Source organism: Lemur catta, chromosome 14 (assembly GCF_020740605.2).
Source record: "Lemur catta isolate mLemCat1 chromosome 14, mLemCat1.pri, whole genome shotgun sequence".
In the NCBI taxonomy this organism is placed as follows: Eukaryota; Metazoa; Chordata; class Mammalia; order Primates; family Lemuridae; genus Lemur; species Lemur catta.
The window spans coordinates 13,274,068-13,297,978 of NC_059141.1; the positions used below are offsets into that span (position 1 = coordinate 13,274,068).

At 45.8% G+C, this 23,911-nt stretch overlaps 1 protein-coding gene across 27 annotated transcripts in view; it reads left to right on the forward strand.

The window, feature by feature from the left end:
• Nucleotides 1–23,911, forward strand: part of ABLIM1 (actin binding LIM protein 1) — a 284,900-nt gene that overhangs the window by 186,235 nt on the left and 74,754 nt on the right. For all 27 annotated transcript variants that reach the window (XM_045568902.1, XM_045568910.1, XM_045568899.1 and 24 more), the window contains 2 exons: nucleotides 1,250–1,376; nucleotides 2,716–2,809. In XM_045568902.1, the coding sequence (XP_045424858.1) occupies nucleotides 1,250–1,376; nucleotides 2,716–2,809 (221 nt within the window). The remainder of the gene's footprint in view (nucleotides 1–1,249; nucleotides 1,377–2,715; nucleotides 2,810–23,911) is intronic.

The following is a 23,911-nucleotide window of genomic DNA, read 5'->3' on the forward strand; positions in this document are numbered from 1 at the left end:
ATGTTTGCTTTCATTTTCTCCTGTATGTGGATTTTGAATGTTTGTAGATGTTGTTTTCCAAAAAGGCTGCACCATTTTGCATTCTTCTGGGTTCTTTTAAATACTCAACTTCCTTAACACAATGAAGCGGTGGATAATCAGGATAATAATGGCAGTTATGACAATAGCAAATGTTTATAAGAGTCACTTCTGAAGTGCCATCCATTGTGCTAAAGCCATTATTTCACTGAATCCTCCTCAGAGGCTAGACACAGGTGCCACTAATGTCCCCACTTCCCTTTGAAGAAAGCAAGGCTTAGAAAGGGAGTCACTTGCCCTGGTCACAGAGCCAGCCAGCAGGGAGTTGAGCTGGATTTCAGGTCCAGGCGCACGGTCTTTACCATGAAGAAATACTTTCACTTTTACCTTCCTTTCAGGAGCCTGCCAAGGAGAATTTACAGCTAAGAAATTAAAAGCCATTTAACAGATGATCACAAATCTTTGAGAGCCTGGTTTAGGTTGATAAGGAAGTAGAGGCCCGTTTACAAAATTGAGATTTAAGGAGAACGTTCCAGGAATTACATATACAGCATGAAGCAAGGCACCCAGCATAAGGCGCTTAGCTGTTCACGTGCCCTCAATAAAGGTCTGTGGGCACTTTCTTAAAATCCCAGCCAAGACACTCTGATTAAATATCATCTGGGCCACCTGGAGCTCAAAGGGTGCTTAACACATTGACTGCCATGTGAGTTGTATTTAACTCAGGCTAGTTTTAACCCCGGGGGCCTCGTGAAGCAAAACCTTGCAGTTGGTTCGTGAAATTCTTACTTGTTGATGTTCTTATTGTTACCATTAATCGTGACAATTTAATTCTGAAACCATGGCTTGCGTTGCATGTAACTCATGCACAGAAAACAATAACAAATTAGAAAGGATCGTTTTGTTTTAATAAAACACCATGGCCCCAGGGAAAAAATTTTTTCTCTAGTGTGGCAGTCAATGTGGTAAGTAACCCCCAAGGAACTAAACAGGTGAAAGACATCTGTCCCCTTAGATCCACTGGGGTTCATGAAGCTTCCGTGCTGTGTGAGGATATGGCTCGCAAGACTTCACTGGGAAGGATCTAGTGGAGGGAAAGAATCGGAAGGAGAGGGTGCCTGAGCAAATCCTGCCTGCGTGTGTGGTGGGCGCACGGTGGGGTCGAGCTGGTCTGTGTCCTTGTGTTAGCAAAGCAAACGTGCAGTAACTGCGGGCTGCTGTTCTCTTGCAGACTGTGCCGGCTGTGGAAGAGACATCAAGAACGGGCAGGCGCTGCTGGCGCTGGATAAACAGTGGCACTTGGGGTGCTTTAAATGCAAGTCCTGCGGAAAGGTCCTCACCGGGGAGTACATCAGCAAGTAAGCCTGGGCCAAAGGCTCGAGGACCCCGTGAGCGGGCGTGGGGCCACTGTGGGCCATCCGGATGTCCTGCTGCCAGGGCTCCCCCACCCCGTCACATGTGCTCAAATACATTCACGTCCTGCAATCAGCGTGAACTTTGTGCTATAAAACTTTTCAAAAGAACTTTATTCTTTTGCTTTTGCCATGATTTGGCTACTATAAACTTAATGAGTTATTAATCATTGCCTAGTTTAACAGTTAATGAGGCTGTCAGTGTTACACTGTATGTTGTAACCAAGTAAGCATTTAATGATTTTCCTTTTGTTATTTTTTTTTTTTTCCTATGTGGAACTAGTAAACCTTTCTCCTCCTTCCAGGGCTCGAGCATGTTTGCAGACACCCCGACCCCAGCCAAAAAATACACAAGGCCTAGGCAGTGAGCCCACTAGGGCACAAGACAGCCTGCCAGGGATGGACTCATGTTCCATAACAATGCATAGCAGCTAGAGCTAAGGAAGAAAGTGAAGTTAAAAAAAACTGTAGCCTGGCAATGAGGGAGAATTTTCCACCATATACCTTCTTTATGCTTTTAAAACATTTCTCCAATCATGTGAAATCACCTATTCAAAAAAATAAATGCATTTGATTTAAAAATGTAATGAAACAAAAAAACATAGTTTGGGCCCCATCTGCTAGAAATCTAATTCCAGGGGTCCAGGGTCCAGCTGAAACACCTGTGTTAGAACGAGACGCTCCTCAGGTGGCCCTGATGGGCAGCCGAAGGAGGAAGAGGAAGGCCCAGCTTTCACACAAACGTTGAAAGCTGTGTGTCCGTAGGTAACCTGGCTGTCTAGGGTGGAGCTTTGTAACTTTTCCGTGCAGTAACACACAGAAAATGACATCTTTACTGTGCTCTGAGGTAAATGGAGGAGGGTGCTCGAGTGGAGGGAAGGCCCTGGGCCGCGAGGCCTCCTGAGAGCTGAGGAGGTGGTTTCTGGAGGCTGCGGGGAGGCTCTGGCCCCGCGTGCGGCCACTCAAGGGTAGCTGAACACCGAGCCCACCTCTGAAGCCAATCTGGGCTGGTGGAGAAACAGAACGATGGTGGGATGTCGCTGGTTGGTTCTGGGACAATCAAGGAAGCAGCAGGGGTCATCCTTGGCTGTCCTTTCTGTGTGGCTCTCTCTGGATCGGTCTGTTTGTGGTTCTGATCGCGTCTGGCCAGGCCGCCAGGCGTGTGCATGCGAGTGGGGCAAGTACGTTCTGCTACTGTTCGGTGGAAAAGCGCGCAGAGAAGTGTGGTTGGGTCTTCTCCAGCCCTCGGCTGCGTCCTCGGAGCTGACCGCGCTTTGTCTCGCAGGGACGGCGCCCCGTACTGTGAAAAGGACTACCAGTGCCTCTTTGGGGTGAAATGTGAAGCATGCCAGCAGTTCATCACAGGGAAGGTCCTGGAGGTAAGTGACAGACGGGCGCCCCTCACAGCCACCGCCACTGACTCGGAGGCCCTCAGAAACACCAGAGAGCACCTCTTTTCCATCCTCGCCATCTTTTTTTTTTCTTTTACACATGGAGGGAAAAAGTAGTTGCAGATGATTGTCTTTGAGAATGAACGTGCTGCACTGTCCTCAAAGGCAGTTTCTGCCAAATGCTCATGTGGAGATTGCAATGATGGAGAATTTGAAGGGGAAAAATAAATGTTATAAAGGTTCTACTGGGAATTATGTAGAAGGAAAGGTTGTATTAGATCATTTTTGTTTTTAGAAGTTAGAACAGAGGAAACGAGGGTGTTAGAGCCATGTGTGTATGTATGTGTACACACATGTGTAGGCATGTGCAGACTCAGAGAGCAGAGGCTCAGAATGGAAGCGAAGAAAGGAAGTGTGGGGGAAAGGGGAGGTGTAGACTGCCCCACCTTTCAAAAACCACATCCCGTGGGACCCCAGCACCCTGTGGCTGGGGCGGAGCCTGTCAAGTTCAGGTGCGGCCGCCTCAAGCAGAGACGGAGAGCTCTGTTCCTGCTTTCTCAGCCTCTGGGCTGAGCCCGTTCCTCTGGGGCAAGGAGAGGCCGTCGGGAATCCTGGGGCCAGGGTTCAGAGGGACCCACTGACCCGCTTCTCACAGGCCCATAGGGTGTCAACCAGGTCTAATGGAAAAACAAAGACTGCCTCATTCATGTCCCACACGCCAAGGTGGAGGATGTGTCCTGGGAGCCCTGTAGCTGAGGGGACGACCACCTGGCCCTGCAGCTTGTCACCTCACTTCATCAGGGACCAGGGCACTGAATCCAGCAGGGCATGTTTCTGAGACACAGACGTAAAGCCAAGGGCCCCCCCGTGGTGTTTCTGGGCTGCTCTCGCTCTCCCCAGATTCCACGGCAAAGGTCCCGTGTAGCCTTCCCGTGACACACAGGGGCTGACATTGGCTTGTGCTGGGTCCTAGCGTAGCTCATTGCATTTGGGAGACAAGGACATGGCTGTTGTCAAATGTGGGTGCCTCTTCGCCAGAGGAAGAGGGTTCTGCGAAGAGGGAGCAGCACCTGCAGAGGCTCAGAGGTGAGGCAAGCGTGGCACACGAGAAACAGAATGTGAGTCGGGCAGGAGCAGGTGTGGGGATGATGCTGGAAGAGTACGGAGGGCCCAGTGACAGCACCTCAGGGGGTCCCATTCAGCAGCTTGGGCTCTACCTGAAGAGTGGCGGGAAGTCATCGAAGTGACTGTAGCTGGATCAGATTGTTGTCCAAAGAATGATGGGAGTTCTCAAATCTAGGTACATACCTGGTCATAGCACTGTTCACATCAGCCAAGAGGTGGAAACAACCCGGATGTGCATCATCAGACGAATGTATAAACAAAGCATGGTGCATTCCTACAATGGGGTATTGTTCAGCCTTAAACGAGGCAGTGATGCCTACTACAACATGGATGAGCCTTGAAAACATTGTGCTGAGTAAAAGAAACCAGTCACAAAAGGCCACGGATTGTATGATTCTGTTTATGTAAAATATCCAGAATAGGTAAATCCATAGAGACAGAAAGCAGATTGATGGTTGCCAAGGGCTGGGGGTGGGGAGAGGGAAAATGGGGAGGAACTGCTTAATGGATATGGGGTTTCCTTTTGGGGTGATGAAAATGTTTGGCATTAGGAAGAGGAGTTGATTGCACAGCATTGTGGATGAACATACTGAGTGCCACTGAATTGTTCATTTTGAAATGGTTAATTTCGGCCAGGCACAGTGGCCCACATCTGTAATCCTAGCATTCTGGGAGGCTGAGGCAGGAGGATCACTTGAGGCCAGGAGTTTAAGACCAGCCTGGGTAGCATAGCGAGACTCCCATCTCTATAAAAAAAGTTAAAAGTTAGCCAGGTGTGGTGATGCATGCCTGTATTCCAAGCCACTTGGGAGGCTGAGGCATGAAGATTGCTTGATTCCAGAAATTGAGGTTGCAGTGAACTGTGATGATGCCACTGCTGCACTCCAGCCTGGGTAACAAAGCACAAACCTGTCTCAAAAACAAAAAGAAAAAAAATAGTTAATTTCATAGTATGTGAATTTCACTTCAAATTAAAAAAAAAAATGTCTGGGAAAGGGGTGAAGATGGAGACAAGGAGGCCGGTTAGCAGGCTACTGTAGACATCTAGGTGCAAAGTGCTCGTGGCACTATCTGGACTGGGACCTGAGAAATGGCCCCCCACTAAGCCAGGTGTGCTGGTACCTGCAGTCCCAGCTACTGGGGAAGCTGAGGCTGAAGGATCATTTGAGCCTGGGAGTTCAGGGCCAGCCTGAGCAACATAGGAAGACACTGTCTCTAAAAATAGTAATGAAATAAGCTTTTAAAAAATGAAATGGACCTTCACCCTCCACACACACAGGGTGGAAGGAGTTCTCTCATAGCCTTTCCAATAAAGCTTTCATTGTTAGCCCAAGGACACTTCAGAACTAGGTTTTGGCTTGGGGAGAAGCACATCCCCAGGAAAGCTATTGCAGAAGATGGCCGTGACCCACGCAAAGGGCAGCCTGAAGTGCGAGCAGTCACATCACAGCACTCAAAGTCTGTGCATGGTGCCTCCCCTCCTGTGCCCTGAATCAGCCCCCTCCCTCCCCAGGTGGTGCCCAGAGTGGGGCCCAGCGGCATTTCCCTTGGGGTTCCCAAGTTTGATCACCTTTGCAGGATTGAAATAAACCTGTTGAGTTAGGAGCAATTGGGAAATTTCACTTTAAAACAGTAAAACACCAGAGCCGTTTCCCAGATGTTCAGCCGTAGGAAGAGAGGCTGGAGGATACTGCCCACATCTGAGACGGCCGTGTTTGCAAAAGGCACAGATGGCAGCAGCTGTCTCCCAGATCCACATGTGGAGCTGTGTCCCCCAGAAAGAGTTGGGGAGGCAGAAGGGCTGGGTGTGTGGGTGTGTGCATGCGCATGCGTGTTGTTTGCCTTCAGACAGTTCAGCAGCTCTGGAAGGAATATCTAAAGCTAGATCCAAGAACATGCCATTTTGAAGAAACATCTGCTTACTCTGCTCCCTCGAGACCCAAGTAGTACAGTGTTCACTGCGGCCACAACGGCCTCTTCCCAAACTGGCTTCAGGTCTCAGTGGAGGCTGTTCCATGAGGTTTAGGACTTGGAGACCTTCCCTACAACGCCTCTGGAGTTGGGACGTCTGGGAGTCATTTGCACCACGGTCCAGCCTCAGATTCAGATCCACCCAGCAGGCGCGCTGTCCCCCTCGGATGGGTGTGCGAGCTAGAAAAACGTCCTGCAGGGTTATCACGCTGACACGTGACAGCTTGTGAGTCAGTTTGGCTTGGTTACCAATGTAAAGCAGGACTGGACGCCACACACTCCTGCCTCTGCCTGTCATTCTCGAACCTTGGTGGTGGTGAAACATTGTGATGGTAGATTTGTTGCAAATACTGTGAACCTTGGGTTTCTGTGGATTTTTTTTTTTAACTTATTTCATCCACAGAGAGTATAACTGTATTAGTTGTGTCTGCTGTTACAGTGGTGTAAGTAGCTTAAAACAGCAGGAATTTATTCTAAGTACTGCAGGCTAGAAGTCTCAAATCAAGATGTGGGAGGACCATGCTGTCCCTGAAGGCTCTAGCCGGGAGAGGTGTCTGTCCTTGCCTCTTCCAGCTCCTGGAGGCTCCCGGCATTCCTTGGCTTGCGGCAGCATCACCCCGATCTCTGCCTTCATCTTCATGTGGCTGCCTTCTCTGTGTTGCCTCCCCTTCTCTCTGTGAAACTTCCCTCTTCTTGCTCTCATAAGGACACATGGCATTGGACTTAGGGTCCACCCACATAATGCTGGATGATCTCCTTATCTCAGGATCCTTAGCTTAATTACAGCTGCAAAGACCCTTTCCCCAAATAAGTTAGTATTCACAGGTTCCAGAGATTTGATGTGGATGTGTCCTTTGGGGAAGAGGGGTTCCCCATTCAACCTGTTCCAGTAAACCAGGGAAATAATATAAGTATCACCCCTGTGAGGCCTGCAGCCCTGGTGTGGTTTTAATTTAATACTCACGACCATTGGAGGGTCCCTAATGCCTGAGATGCCACCAGACCCCAGAACGAGAAAGATTGCAGGGTGATGATCAAAAAGAGAAGCTCCAGGCCCAGCTGTGTCACTGATTCCTGAGTAATTTTGGGCAGTAGTGCAGGCCCTTTAGGGATGGCTTCGTGTCCCAGGGAAAGGGACTGGGATGTGACCTCCGAAGCTCCACCGGCTCCTGAGTTCTCTCTCTCTGGATCATTCCTTAATAGTTGTAAACCCTGCGCATCTTGTCGGCTTGAAGGCGGGCAGGCGGAAGGGACCCCAGGTGGCTTGATGGAAAAGGCTCCAGGTGATGGGGAATCTGCATCTGCTCTTAGAACTCACCAGCTGAGTGACCTTGGGCAAGTCTCACAACTCCTTTGAGTCTCAGTTTTCCCTTAAGTACAAGCATTAAAAATATACATATAAATCTACGACTTGGGCTGCCGGACTCCTAGAGTCTCTGTGGCTCTAGGGATCTGAGTCCTGCAATTCTCATGTCCTGGATCTAAGGGCTTAGAGCCAGGAGTTCATTTTTCTGGAGATGCTTTCTGGAAACTGGCATGTGACACTCAGCACAGAGCAAACACTCACATTGTAGCTTTATTTATCATCACTTGCTTTCAGTTTTGTTTTCAACAGCAAGATTCTTTTTAGGAAGATCTTGCTATAAATGGCACATCTTTAAAAGCTTCTGCTAATTAACCTAGAAATGCAGGTGAGGTCTGAAGATATTTACAACCAGCCTCCTAATTAAGAAGTCCAGGGGCAAATTAGCGGGAGATACTCGAGTTTGCTATCTCCATCCCTGCTCTAAGCTCTTCTCTGAAGCAACCTTCCTCTCCCTTCCTTCTCTCCTCCTCCTCCCTCTCCCCCCTCCCTTCTGCTCTAGCAGCAGATGATAACAGGAAGCTACAACAGACTTTCGGCTTAGGTCACAGATGTCCGTTGATGCGGTGGCGGGGGCATCCTTTTGCTATGAATTGCCTCCTGTCTTTGGTGGGTGTCCCCAGGAGAGCTCTTCCTCCAGCAAACTTCTTTTCCTGGGTACAGATTGTTACCTGCTGCTTCATCAGGAAAGAAACAGCAACAAAATAGTGGTTGTTATCAACAGCTACAAAGTAGCTCCAAAATGGAGGCAGCACAGGAAGAAAAAAAAAAAAAGCAAATGTGTCAAACTGAAAACAGTAGTCTTGAGGGTAAAGGAAGAGGTTTGTCCCTGTCCCCTTACCCTAGCCTGCGGGGCTATTCCGTGGGCAGACTAAGGGTGGGCTTGACTTTCTCTCCGCCTCTCTGCTCTCTTGCACAATTCCTGTCCCCCCAGGGGCTGTCCATGCTACTGAGCACTCCACTGTTCACCCAAGACATGCTGTCACCTGTCCCCCTCAGGTGCAGTGCCTTCCCTGAGCAGGCACCTGCCAGACTGCACGCTGGGACATTCTTTTATGTTCCTCCCTCAGCGGAGCATCTAATTTGTGTAACACCACAGAGGGCTAGGGCGGGCCCTGCTTTTCTTGTCAGGTCTCCGGCTTTCTTGTTCTGTCTTATGTCACTGCACCCAGACAGTCAACTGGCCTGGGCACATCTGATCTTTCCAGAAGGGCTGGTGGCACCTGTCCTTGTGTGACGTAATTTACTGTGCCACTTCTGCTCTCTGGGGAGGAATGTGCAACAGTGTCTATGAAGGTCTGTATACCCCACGATGTAAGAAAGACCCTCAGAGGAAGCCCAGGCTAGTCCTCTAGATGCTGCCATGCCTTCCATTCATGCCTACGAGGGCGCCCATGTCCTGCTACCTTGGAAGGGATGGATGACAGGACAGGATGGAGACTTGCTTTTAGACCCCCTCCTGCTGAACTCCTAGAGTGTGGGAAATGGAATCACAATGGAATTGAGCAAAATCCTTTTCCTTGATTCTCTGAGGAATTAAAAATTGGTGGCTTTGTTTTGGTTTGCTTTTTGACTGATTAAAAAATTGCCTTTTCACAAAGCCAAGGAACAAATGTTAATGATGTTCTTGTGAGGCTAATTGACCTCATAAATTGGAGGCTCTTATCCCCTTCCTTCCTTTTGGTGTAGGGATTTTGAGTATGTTATGTTGCAATAGCCATAAGCAGTGAGTAGGTCCTGTTCTGGGCTGACCTATTATCTAGTGAGAGAAACATAGGTTATCCCATGGTGCTTGCGTGACAAATAATCTTTTTGTCACCATTGGAAATGTAATTTGCAAAAGACAAGCTGAAATGCCAAATCTCCCTTTCTTGTTTTGTGTATAGCACACGCATGCAGAGCAAGAGTAGTAACATGTCCACGCAGAGAACTAACTGCATCTTCTCATCCTCACTGTGCTCACAGGAATTCATGCTTTCTTCCAATTAATTGTGGACCCAAATGTTTTTGCAGATCATGGAAGGAAGAGAATCAAGTGATCCTAGTACGATTGGATGAGATGGTCTGTGTCCCAGTGAACAGTGAACTACCACAAAATCCTGACTTTGTATAATACTTGTAGCATTTGCAAGTGATCTCGTATATAGTTAATTCTCACAACAGGCCTGCAAGGTGGTCAAGGCAGTTACTAGTGACCTCCATTTACAGACGAGGCTGCCGAGCACTCAAGACTCTGGAGCTAATTAGTGCAACAGAACCACAATTAGAAAATAGGTCTCAGAAGATAGGGAGAGAGAGAGAGAGAGAGAGAGAGAGAGAGGGAGAGGGAGGGAGGGAGCATGCGCACATGCATGTGCTTTATTATCTAACAATAATCATTGCAGAAAATAATTTGCCTCTCCATATGTTAAAGAACCAAAATTTACTATTCCTGGTAGAATAGAGAAATCCTAGCTCATTAGTGGCCCTGTTATACCTGTTCTCACAACAATAAGCATTTGGCACGTGGTTGCTTTACTTTTTACCAGTGTAAGATATCACTGAAAATCAGTGATCTTGCTTGTAGAGTCTGTTATTTTATTTCTGTGGAGTCACGCCTCATGGTGTCTCACCTCGTCTAACAAGCTCTGGGCTCCATCCACCAGGGCATCTGGCTCCGCCCCGGGAGAGTATTGCAGATGGATGATGCCATTTCAGGTCGCAGAGTGCATTTTCTTCAGCTCTCGTCTAGGACCCTCCGCAGATCACTGGATAGTCAGGAAGATCCTGTGAAACAGGATCAATATGAGACAATGGTCACCTTTCCTATTGTCAAATTATTACTTGACAGTAAACTGGAGAAATGGCTTCATTTTAAATATGAGTTAAGGGAGAGGGGGTAGATCTATAAAATGGAATATTACTCAGCCATAAAAAGGAATTAAATTCTGATACATGGTACATGGATGAACCTTGAACACACTGTGCTAAGTGAAAGAAGCTAGTCACAAAACCCACATGTCGTATGATTTCGTTTGTATGAAATGTCTAGAATAGGCAAATCTATAGAGATAGAAAGTAGATTAGTAGGTTGCCAGGGGCTGGGGGAAGAGGAAATGGTAATTGACTGCTAATGGGTAGGTATGGGCTTTCTTTTGGGGGTAAAGAAAATGTTCTAGAATTAGCGGTGACGGCTGCACAATTCTGAGTATACTAAAAACTACTGAATCATATACTTTAAGAGGGTGAATTTTATGCTATGTGATTTATATTTCAATTTCACGTACACATACACTCCTACCTCTCTGTACAAATGGGCATTCAAGTCAATAAATGTCTTACTGCAAGATTCTATGCTAAGTTCTTTCCCTCTGTGGGCATTTAAACGTTTGTTGTCTTGCATGGCCACAGGTTGCCATTGCATAGAATAGTGCCCTGGATCATAGAGTGTGGCTTGGTGAATGTAAAATCTTTCCAGTGCCGTAAAGTGAACTCAAATTTAAATTCAACACATGGTTTGCAATGTGTTGGTAGTGACATCTTATTTGAGAAGAACACCGTGGTGCTAATATTTTGTCCCCTTCATCGTTAACAGGTTGGAAATCAACCGAGTAGGGCGTAGTACACTAAATAATTTCAGGAAAATCATCTAATTCACCCAAACTTACCCACTTTCTCTTACATTAGGAGAATATGAGAGGAAATGTATTGCCAAGGTACCAGAAGACTGAGCTCACATGCAGTAAAGATTAGGTTTTCATGGGGGAAAAAATTGTCCTATTTCTGGTCAGCACAAATGGAAGGGCTTTCTTATCTGGAAATGACAGTTTGAAAAGAATTTGTACTTATCTCAAGTTTAAAGCATGTTTTTTCAGTGTTATTTAACTTCAGAGAGTTTAACTCATTGCTGAAATGTGTGAGCTGGGGAATGACTGACCCAGCGAGTTGAGGGTGACTCTTCCAGGAAATCAACAAGAATTATTGGAGCATGTGCTGGCAACCCAACACTGGGGACCACAAAGGAAAATGGAAGATTGAGGACAGATAAGGGATGAATTTCTAAAAGAAGGTGTCCAAGTTGAAAACCACACCACCTGGAGTGTCCCGGAAACCCCCAGGGACCATGAGTGCCCCGGGCTGTTGCAGCATCTTCAGAGTCCAGGGGGGGTTCTCAGAGGTGGTTTTGAACTTGAGAAATGGCTGGAATCCAACAGCAGAGAAACAGCCTGCCTGGACAAGTTACCGCTGAGCACAGTGAAGGGATGGATCTCCCAGTCTGGCCACTGTTCGGGCACCAAAGCAATCATAGCTCAAGTTGTCCTTTCTCCTCTCCAGAACCCAACACATCTTGGGCATCAGAAGGGCTCATGTGTCTATTGTGTCAGGGACCCGGAGCACCAACTCCTTCCCTTCCTGCTCTTCCCTCCCTCCTCCCACCCCCAGCTCTGTCTCCTTTTACAGCTATAGACATAGAGAGGTGGGTATGCCCTTCTTCTAGTGATTGAGCCCAAGGTGCCCACCTACCCCTACAGACGTGATCTTCAATGAATTTCAAGGTAATGTTCATGACCTTCTCTTGGTGGAGCAGAAAACGAATTTGGTCTTTAGCAGTGCTTCTCACTCTGCAGAGACAACTCAGGACCCACAGCAATATGAGGCCAGGTAATAGGCATATCCAGTAAATGCCCCAAGTTTAGGAGAGATTCTTATTGGTTATCAGAAGTCTGCTTTGGTTCTTGAAGAATGGGTAGTTGAAAGTGAGAAATTTATCTTCATTTGCTATCGTTACTGAAGTCTTCGGTTACTTTTTTCCTGCTTTGTTTCTTTGATTTTGGACATGCGATTTCATTTTACTGTTTAATTGTGGTTTATAATGTGTCATTTGTGCTCCAAATCAATAGGTTATGAATTAAAAAAAAATTTATATATTTTTCCTTTACAGACTAATACTTTAGTTTAATTATAAGGTAAACTGAATTTTCAGGGCTCACCAAGATGCATTCTCCATTAGATCATTTCTACTAACCCACTTGGAGCTGCTTAGCTGGCTGATGGTGGCTGGAGATACACACACGTGTGTACCTACACCCAGAGCCAGCCTGTCCCCTGGACTCTGGGTTGTGCCTCTGCTGGGCTTTGTGACTACCCCTGGGGCCTCCAGCAGTCTTCTCTCACTTCCCAGTGTGTGTCTCCAGCCACCTCAGCTCTGTCTTGTGCTTTTGTCCACTTAGCCCCTTTCCATGAGTGTTTAACTTGGGAGTATGTGTTGAAAAATAGCACCATCCAAAGGTAACCAGGACAATTTCTGTTGTGGGCACAGCATTCCTGGGTTAAGGACGTGAAACTTTCCACAGGGCCCAGGAGATGACAGATGCTCCAGGGGAAATGGGAACCACCCTTGGTCCCTTTGGACGCAGACACTGATGCTGCCATGATACCTCTAATACTATGAATAGGCTTCCTCCTCTGTTTTATGCCCGAACGTGCTCACCTCCTGGACCTCCTGGCTCCTGGCCTTGTGGAGGCTGTTGTGCCAATTCCAGCAGATGGACTTGCTTATAGTTTGCCAGCTGGTCAGGTGGAGTGAGGTTAGGGCTAGTGCCCATCCAGCCCAGGGGAAATGAACTGGTACAGTAATTCCTCCCCCAAAAGGAAACTTGGGAGTGGCCTTGCAAATGAAAGCTGTTTATAAACTATTTCTATGGCTCTATAGCAAAATGCAAAGCTGCAGTCATCTTGGAAACAGAGATAGAACCTGGGATTTTGGAGCTTGATGGGGCCTTAATGGGTAAGGTTGGAGGAAGAGAAGAGTGTTAGAGGAAAGAACCGATATGGCCAGACACCAGGATTTCACAGGTACAGCTGAGTGTGCCTGAGGATCTGAAGCTGTAAAATGCGGGTAGTAACACTTACCTCTGACAGGACTGAATCATGTAACACAATCATCTGAGACAGTGCCTGACATTCCAGACCTCAAAAAATATTTTTTTTCCATTTCCTTCATTTATTAACAAATAGATTTTGTAAAAGCCCAATATTTTGAATGAGCTCACAACTTCCTGTTTGAATGAAGGAGTGAGGCTCACCCCTCCCCCTCTGTTTGCTCTTGGAGCTACTGATATGTGATTATTTCATATGCACAAGGTAATCAGAATGTTGATGCTTTGGTTTGAAAATTTCTTAAATCATTTAACATTAGATATTCTCATGCATTTATGACTATAAATTCAATCTATCATTGTTTCACCAAGTATTTTCTATTACTTTTTACCAAGCAACTAGTAGCCTGGTAAAAAGATGTGTTGATGAATGAATATTTTTCCCATTATGAATTTCTGTCATGGAGTTTAACCAAAAACATTAAAGATTTCACATACTCTTTAGGCCTAAATTCCTCACCACTCTACTAAATACTATTCCTTTCACTCACGTGTGAAGTAAATGCTCACGTGCCCATTTTCTCTCTGTTAATATGTCTCTTGTTGAATCCACCTGAACATAATCTGTTTAAGTATAAACTGAAGGGTTAGTGCTGCCTGTTTAACTGTTGTGTATAATGTCTGGCACATTTGCCCAGACAGGGCCCTTCGTCAATATTTAGGATGAAGAAGAGGTCGCTTAGTGTCTATGGATTGTGACCGAGTGGCTCCTCTATCAGCTCCTTGAATCTTAGCCTTAGCACTGGGTCCCTTCAGAACAGAAGTTAGCCAGTTATGCCTGTGTTAGTAGCAGCTTCCTTGAGGCTTTATTTACATAGCATAAAATTAACCCATGTCAAGTGTATGATTCAATGATCTTCAGTAAATTTGCAGAGTTGTGCAACCATCATCACACTCCAATTTTAGAACATTTCCATCATCTCACACAGATCCCTGTGCCCACCCTTTGATTATTTGCGCTTCACTTTCTTTCCCCAAATCACATGCACGCGTGTGCACAGAAGGCATCTGGCTGGAAAGGCAGCTCAGGTTGCTCTCTGAAGGCTGCCCAGCCAGGCAGGTGATGGGAACCTCTGGACTCCACGTGGTGGCGGTTCTTGCCCCTTTTCATCTGAAAACTCATACATCTGTCAGTTTGCTTGGTAAATTAGAAGATGATCCATCCTCTTTCTCTCCATCCTGGAAGACATACAGATGGTTAAATAAATAAAATCCAAGAGAGGAACTGACACCCCAAATATAGGAGAGCAGAAAGAGGATGAAGACTGGTGGGCAGTGAGCCCAATTCTGATGACCAAGTCGCTTCCAGCCATGTGGCTGGGAGCCCCAGTAAGTTTCCTTGTTTTTCTTTGGAAAGAGGGACTCTTTCACTTGTCTGACAAACATTTGACTGCCTGCCAATGTCCCAAACGTGAGGTATGCTGAGGTTACAGAGGTAAAAGGTATTGTGCCTAACCCCTAAGGTCTTACCATGCAAGACTGGGGTTCTAAGACCACTGTGCATAGGAACCACCTGGATATCCTGTTTAAAGTATGGCTTCCCTGTACAACCTGGTGTCTCGAGTTAACAATATTGTACTGTGCACTTAAAAATTTAGGAGACTAGATCTCATGTCGTGTTCTTACCACAATAAAAATAAAATCATTCATGTTTTTTAAAAAATATGGATTTTTAGTTCTCACCCCAGAGATTTTGATTCAGGGGGTGTCCAGGCTGGGGCCTGGGAATCTGCACAGTGACATGCCACCCACTCTGGGTGATGCTGGTGCAGGAAGGCCCACAGATGCCACTTTGAGAATTTGACCCTACAAGGGTGTGGCGAGGACACATCAAGGCTTTTGACTCTTCAGAAGGAAAATGCACTAGAAATTTAGTTAACACCCCTGTAACTATTATAACGTGCAATCTAGTAGCTTCCTCTTCATTTTAGAAGCACAGCTTTGTTGCCAAAATCCTTACATTTCCTCAGCAATGTTTGGAATTGCTTCCAAACCAGCTTAGAGAGATTCCACACATATATAAAACAGTCTTTTTACTAGCTGATCTTTATGGGCAAATAATCTCCGTAAAAATTGTCCTGAATCGGTCTTGGTCTTGTTAAAAATGACAAGAGTTGTTACCGAATCTTGCCCAAGTCCTAAGAAAGGTGGATAAAAGGGGCTGCGTTATCACAGTAGAAGACTTCTGGCTCCTGTCACATGCACGAAGAGCCCGTGGCTCCCCCGTCTGTCACTGGCTCATCTGAGATCTCTGCAGGGATGGTTTAGTTGAAAATGAGGTCATGTGTGTAAAGTGCCTGAAACAGAGTAGTATCCAATTATTTTTTCTGCAATAAAAACACAATACGAAATGTACCAAAAATAGGAATCAAGGAAGCTTGATAAGCAAAATCCTTTTTTAAAAGCCCCACATCCCCCTCGAACCATACTGCAGAGTCATATGGAGACTCTGAAGTAGCAAGTGGAAATGAAAAGTTGAACTCAGTTTTATTACACCTTGACATAAGGGCTGCCATAACCTGTACCTCAAAAGCAGTGGCTTGAGGTGGGGGAGGCGGCTGCCGGCTGTTTTATAGCTGTGCTCAGCCCTGCACCTTTCCATCATCTCCAATCCAAGAAAGAAACTTAAAAAGCGTAAGAATCCGGTTTCAACGCAAGCCTCTACCTCCGGGACAATTACTGTCAGTTTTAGGATGCAGACAAATGAGAGTGAATGTGAAAAAAAATACAGTACTCTTCCCACCTGCATTTAAAAAAAGAAAAAGGAAATCTACCCCCCTCCTTTTGGGGAAACATGGACTGGCCCATTGTGGTGGCTGGTGTGTTTAAGTAGTAAGTAAACGAGGAGAGGAGGCGTGCGGGAGCCAGCCTGCCTGCTGCGCACGGGCCGGTTTCCGGAGTGTGTGTCTCTGGAGAGAGGCTCGGAGCCCTCGCCGGGCTGCAGAGAGGAGCCTGGGGTGCAGCAGGAGCCCCGGCCTGTCGGGCTGCGGTCTGGCGTCTGCAAAGCCTCTTGGCTGCCTTCTGAACGTGAAGCCCAGAGGAGCTCTCTGCCCAGCACAGCTCAGGAACAGAATCGGAAGAAAAGGAGCCCTGGCATAAGGTAAAGCAGGTATTGCACAAGGTGTCCTTTGCTTTGTGAGGCAGATGTGAAATTTCCGGCTTCCTCGGTGAGGCCGGAGGCCCTTCGGGTCCTCCAGATGCCATCTCTGGATGCTAGCGACAGGGGCCACTTGCACTGCCCTGAAGTACGTTTTACATAAACTTTTTGTTTTCCTGATGGCACTAAATGAACTGGGGAGTTTTTTTGTTCATTGACAGAGGACTAGCATAAGGAGTAGGAAAGGCAGGTTATTTTACTGAGAGGCGTAGCTCATTAACCTCTTAAACAAGGTTTGTGTTTTTTCAGGCTGCTACCCCCACGGATTGAAAGAGTGTGGTTTCCAGACTTTGGGTTTGTTTTGCGTGGTCTGTGGTTTGTAGAGCTCTGTGAAATGTACATTTGAAACAAAAGGACTTTAGAGTCATGTTTGGGGCATTTGGTGGTGAAGTGGCACGGGGGATTGAGTAGATTTATCTGTTACTATAAATATATGACTTTTATTTCTTTAAGAAGTTCCCTATGAGTGAAAGTGAGAAAGCAAAATGTTTGGGTATTATTCGTATTTTGTTGCAGCTATAGGTTGAAAGAGCTTGGCCTCTCTTAACCACCTTTGGGCACGCAATGAAAGAAATCTAGAGATTCTGGCCCTTATAATGAAAATAGTTTTCCTAAAAACCTAGTTGTTAAATCAAGCCATGCTCTGAAGTTTTTTTGTTTCCTTTTTTAGAAAAAAAGTTTTAAAGTGTGCTATGTGAGCACTAAAGAAGAAATGAGACAAGAAAATTATCTCACCTGAAAGAAATAGATTTGTGATTTTGGAAAGGGGGGAAAAAGAGTTTGGCCAAAACCCAGCAGGAATGTGGTTGCCATAGCAGCCTCATCTGTCACTTAACTGAGATTGGAGATTTAAAAGAAAATTGAGCCTGTTTTCTCTGAGACAGTCTCACTAGGAAGGTTTAGAGGATATGAAGTTATTTAGATTACCCAAGCAGGTTCTGACAAGTAAGTGAAAAATAACTAATTAAAATATAATTGTTGCTGTTCTGTAATGAATCAAAAGGCTTGTTGAGTCACAATGTACTTATAGAATAGGTGAATTTGCCACGGCTCATTAGTATAAATTACTTTTGAGCAGGCTTTTCAGACTAAGTGTGGGGCCTTGCCAAGTCTCTCCTTGTAACACTTTGAATAAATGTTTTGACCAAATGTTTGCAAGTGAGTTGCTCAGGCATGTGTCAGTGATCCTAACCCTTGCATCGGGGGCTTCTGCAGCAGGCTCAGGGAATAGTGTGTCAGGATGACAGAGGTCTGCAGGTTTTCCCTCCCAGTAAATAATAGCTCATCTAAAAGGACAGAAGAGTTAGAACTACTCGGTATTTGCACCCTGACTCTACGGGGGTGGGGAGGATGATCACAATTTTGTCTCCTGTAGACCAGGGCTTATCAACCTCAGCACTACTGACATTTCCGATGGGATCATTCTTTGTCGTAGGGGACTGTCTGATGGGGTGTTTAGCAGCATCCTTGGTCTCTACCCACCAGATGACAATAGCACTCCCTCCTCAGCTATGACAACCAAAAATGTCTCCAGACATTGCCAGATGTTTCCCAAGCAGCAAATCGATCCTCGTTGAAAACCACTGCTAAGGTGAAGCCACTTTGGGGCCTACAGACACAAATGAGGACAGAGGGCTGTGAGGGGGACTCAAATCCAAGGGCGGTATGGCTAAGGCCAAGGAACAATGACAGGACAAATATTTTGGCCTGACCATCTTGGTTTTTATTTTGTTTTTGTTTGAAATCACATCTTGGGGGTGGGGTGCAGATTCAAGGACTATTCTAGATATACATTCTTCTTTTTCCTTTTTGGGCCCTTATAAGGGTCTTATTTTATACAGTGCTTAGGTTATATAGAAATCAAACTTCTCTAAATTGAATCCTATCTTAAGTGCATCCTGGGAATATGCTGGTTTTTTTTTTTTTTTAAAGAAACTCAGAGTGACCCATTTTATAAAGCAAATAATTAACCATACCTTATCCTTTTTGTAAATACAGGTTTTACGATATGTGGGCTTTGAGTAAATCTGGGCACACCTATTTGATTTTTTCTTCTGAAATCTGTGGGTGAATTCCTTTATTTCCTTTTTCTTTTCCTCCTCCGTACCAGTGGGTCTCAAACTATTCTGAATTTTAGGAATAGGACCTTGTCATTTTTGTCATTGCCATAGAATAGTCACCACCTATTTCCAAATTCACAGACAACAGTGAGGTCGATGGCTGGAATTTTTTCCACTTAAAATTTTTCTTACACCTTCAGCATATGTTGCTGCTTGTTGGCTCTCAAAGCTTACAGATTTCACCATGAATGAAGTTGTGTATGTCACTTTATCTTGGTGTTTCTCCAAGAACATGGTACTAAGCACCTGACTTCCAGGAGCTGCCACCCAAACATGCAGAGACACTCCAGTCTGTAGGAGAGACGCTCCCAAGCCCAGCGGGGCAGGAGCTGCACCTGGCATTGGCTTAACATGTCGGGAAACACCTTGACTTGTCAGAGTTTGTGCTTGGTGATAGGGTCGGACTGGCCCATGGTGTTACTGAAGAGTTGTGGTTTCTGCTTTTGATTGTGAAGCAGATCTTCCCTTTACCTCCACCTGGACATAGCAGCGGGTCACAAACCATGTGCTCTCTTAGAAACATCTCATTATTAAAATTTACTCCTTCATTCACTAGACCTAAGATCCGTGAGTGCAGAGTTCTTAAGTATTTTAGGTCCTTTGCCACCAAGATAAATTATAGTTCCTACACATACTGTTTGCTCAGTAGCTGACAAATAAATAAATGAATGTTAATGACTTCCATGGAAAGACCACTCAGGAGCTTGGTCTGCAAGAAGCTCATATGTCTGCAACCCACGTCCTATCCACACAGTCTGTTCTGTGTATTTTTTTCAAAAGAACAAATCCAGCCCCCATCAAAGGAAGTTTTAATGTTTAAGGGGCTACCAAAGGAATCTCTTAAGGATGTAGGAAAAGTGGGTCTGTGGGTTATAGAATTGGAAAGGGAGGGGAGGGGAAGCTTTAAGAAGTTTCTTCATGAGGCCCAGAAATCAGATTTATGCTCTTATTTAAAACCCCACAGGCTAAGGCTGCCCCGTGATTTCAGTGAGATAAAGGGCATGCTAACTATAGGATTTTGACCCAAAGGCAAGGTATTTACAACTTCCTTGTTTTAAGGAAAATTGTCCAGTCAAACGAAAAAGCTTGTGATCAGAAGTGGAAAAACACCCTCGTTAACTGTGTGTCCTAGTGTAACGTCTTAGAGGGTGAGGAAGGGGCCACGTTCTCCGAACCAGGTTTCAGGACGTGGGGCTGTGCAGACGGGGCAGAGAACTGGGAACTGGAACTTTCCTGGACTGGGCAGGATGTAAAGATGCCGTAGTGAGAGAGAAAGAAGCTGAAGGTCGTCTCCGTCTCCTGCTTTAGTTCACAAACCACCCCAGCTCCGCTCCTCTAAGCACGTCTGAGTCTTACCTGTCCCTGAAGCTGCAGGTGCTTAAGGCGTGGCCTTACAGGGACCCTAATAAAAGGGGAAACAAACCCTGCTGCTTTTATTGTTTGCCAGGCCTGGAATGTTTCTGGCAAATGTGCAGTCTGTGTCCTCCCCAGCATTGCTGGTTCATGCTGAGGCCATTTTTTGCTCATAAACATTAGACGAAGCAGAAATACTTGCTTACACTTAGCACTGCTTTTATCTTTCCTGACTGCTAAATAATACTTTTGTTAGGTTCTCTCGGTTCTGTGCAGCTGGCTCGCTTGCCTCATGCTTATATCCGTATACCTTGTCCAAATAAACATACTTGAAAAGATAGAGAAACGTGTTTTGCAAAGTTTAGAACATCCTCTCACAGAGTTGAAGCCGAGCTTTCTGCTTTGTTTTGGCAGCTTGTTTAGGATGCCAAATGTGTCTGGTCTGGCAACAGATGAAAGAAGATGTTGGCTCTTACATGACAAAATTTAGGGCATAAGGAGGGGCGGGTGTGGATTTCCAGGATTCCTTTGTGTTGGTAAAGAGTTTTAAAGCACAAGAAAAAAATGTGCTTTACTGGGTTTTTGTTTTGTCTTTAAACCTCAGAATTGTAAAAAGCTATTGAAATACTTTTGGCTTGCTCGTCCCTTTGTGATTAAGTTCCTGGTCACCTACATCTCCCCCTTCATTGGTTCCAGCCCCTCTGGCCTTTCTGTCCCTCAAGTACATGCTCTTCCCATCTCAGGTCTTGGTGATCACCTAGCTGAAGTCACTTCCACCTGCCCACGCCCCGGTCATCTTCTGTCACCTGGCCCTCTTTTATGTTCTTCAGGGCACTTTTCGCCACTATCTGAGCTTCTTATATGTTTGTGTATGTGTCTGTGATCTGTCACCTGTTGTAAGAATGTAGCTTGTGACAAGTGCTGCCTTATCCCCGACATCTGAAACATCACCTGAAGGAAGGCTGTTGCCCAATAAATGAATGGGTGGGCGGATGGATGGAGGGGAGGGATGGAGGGAGGGATGGAGAGACAGGAGAGAGGAGGGAAGTAAGAGAGGGAGGGAGGGCAGGAAAGGAGGAGGGGTGACTGCCCGGTGAATGAGCTCCTCTGCTGTGACGCCTCCCTAACTCCCCCAGACGGTAAACAGTCTTGGACACTCTGTCCCCCATGCCACCCCACTTTGTACATTCCACTGTCTCATCCTAGTGCAGTTACTTGTTTACCCATCAGCCACTCCCCTGCATGGTCAGCTCTTGGGGACAGGAATATGGAGTAAGGGGTGGTTATGGTTGTGGTAGTTGTTTTGTTCTTCCTGCCTTAATACTCCATGAACATATCTCATCAAAGTCCTTTTGCCAACTCTATGTTCCAAGTATTACTCTCGTCTTTGTTTTGCAAATAAGTAACTGAGGCCCAGAGCAGCTTCCCCAAAGGCATACAGATGATACTGGCAGGGCGAGGGTTTGAACCCAGACTGTCTGCTTCTGCCCAGATTCGACAGCCTTTTTCTCCTCCTCACATGGTGCTCAGTGCCTGAATCACAGGTCCACCACAGGCTTTTGCCAAATGAATGAAACCTAAGACCTCACCTCCTCCCTCCTTTTCCTTATTATTGGAACTTATAAATATTGTTTATATTATTTGTAATATTATAAATATAAATATGAGCTCATTAGCTCATAATCCAATAACATTTCTAAGGATAACGAGCTGGTATATCCTAAGTCACATTTTTTTTAGGTGACAGGGGTTAATAGATTGCTTAAAGGCTCTTATTTTTTATATATAAACAAATCTATTAGTAAAAAGTTCAGCTGCTGTTGCAGCCCGTGGATATACTTTAATCCAGGTTGCTCCGATTGGCAGCCCCAGCAATAAGCTTCCCTTTAGCTCCCAGCATTACACTGACTTAGAACATAAAACTTACACTGAGAAAGCCACCATGGCAGCCATAGGTAGAAATTTCAAGTGGAAAGACTAGGAAGAAGCCTAAAAATTTGAAAGTGTCAGCATTCTCCTATATTCTTAATGTAACCAAGTGCTACTCATCATCTCCATCCCTCGACACCAGTCTTTGTGAATTTGGTTGGTCCCAGGATGTTCCATTGCCAAGGTGGAAAGCCAAGGTCAGAAGCCCTTGCCAACACAGAAATGCCATTCTCTCAGCTGGCTTGGGGCTCTGACTCCATGGAGCCAATTATGAAATGACCAGAACTTCTGTCTTATATAGAGTTGGGGTGGACATCATTTATGTGGCCATGCTCAGAGGTTTCCGTATCTGGGGGGAGCCCTGTGGTGTGAGTCTTCAGGCCTGAGTTCGCAGCCTGTGCTGGCCTGTAGGGATTGGGTCCCTCCTAGTCTTACGGCCTGGATTTTCCAGCACACAAGTGCTGATGGCAGCTCTAGCAGGGCCGAGTCTGCAGCCTTGTCAGGCTGGTCCTTCAGAGCTCTGCTTGGCACATAATCCAGTCTCAGCCAGGTTTGAGGCTAACCCAGCCGGTTCCCTTTTTCCTGGTGGGAGGTGAGAGAAGCAGGCAGGTGTTGCCCCCAGGCTTTGTGTGGATGTCAAAACAGTCAGAAGACCCCTCCAGCATTGGGGACAGGACCCGTGAGAAGTGCTCAGCCTTGGCACGTATGAGGGATCTGTGGGTGAACCCCAACATGTCATCTGGCTTTTCCATCCGTTACAAATAACATGAACCACTGAACCCTTTAACCACCCCTGGGCAAGATCAGAGGGAGTTTTAACTTTTTAACACAACTTCTCAAATGGCATAATGGCCTTGTGATTTGCAATTTAACTGACTGTGGATGAGAGTATTGGAAAGGAGTGTCTGACTAATTGATTGTGCACGCATGCCATTCCCAGCTGAGAGGCGTTGGCTAATTGGGGCCTTGCCTAATCTACACTCATTTACACCAGTATATGCTAGGAGAGGAAAAAATGCTGTCACTCAGCTCCACCGGGTTCCCAGATCTGGCCTTGCAGCAACCGGAATGATCTCTGTCTACTTTTTTGTCTTCAAGGTGATTCCTGCTCAAGACTCCTAGAACTATCATAGCAAGAAAGCTCCATAGATTTAATCTAGTCTAACTCTCTGAGAGTTGGGGACACTGCGACCCAGAAAACACAAGTGATTTGCCTAACATCACACAGCCCATTGGTCAGTGGGCCAAAAGTAGACGTCAGAACAGTTCAATGCCTCTCTGTCCCGTCCACACCTCCCCCAAGCCACCTCCTTTACTCCTCTGCTTGTACAAATGACAGCAGCTTTCTCTAGACATCTCTTGGAATAGTAAAACCCACTGAAGGGAAGCAAAGTGCTGGGGGATTGCATGGATGTCTCAGAGGATATTCAAAAACTTTTTGCTCAAACCTGTATTTCATGTTACCTTTGTTTTGGAACACCTTCCCTTTCCAATGATCAGATCTTTTCTTATCCTAAAAACTCCCGAGTTCCCACCTGCTTCCAGGAAGATTGCGACGATTGCCCGGGATCCCTTGCCACTGTCCCAGCAGACAACTTCTAAAAGTGTTTTTAAAAAAGTAATGTGAGCTCCTTGTAAATAAATAAATGAATAAACAAATTAAGTCACAATATAGAACTATATAAGGCAGGGGGCAGCAAACTCTTTCTGTAAAGGGCCAGACAGTAAATATTTTCAGTTTTATGGACCACACAGTCTCTCTCTCAGTACTCAAGGCTGCTGCTGTAAGGCTAAAGTAGCCATAAACACTACGTAAATGAATGGACATGGGTCCCTTCCAATAAAGCCTCGTTTCCAGAAACAGGTTGTGGGGCCAGATTTGGCCCCAGGCTGCAGTTTGCCAACCATAACATGAAAAAGATCAACATTCTCCATTTATTCCACAACCCATTCCCCAGAACTATTGTTGAGAGTTGGGTCTGTAGTCTCACTGATATGTAGAGAAATAATTGCAAATGCAGAGTTTGGTCATATAAATTTTGTCAGAATGTACAGTTCTATATCGTGTTTTTCTGTTTCCTACGCAGAGATACATGTTTGAGGGCATATATTCTTTTATACAAGAAGGACCATATTGTGCATGTTATTGTATAG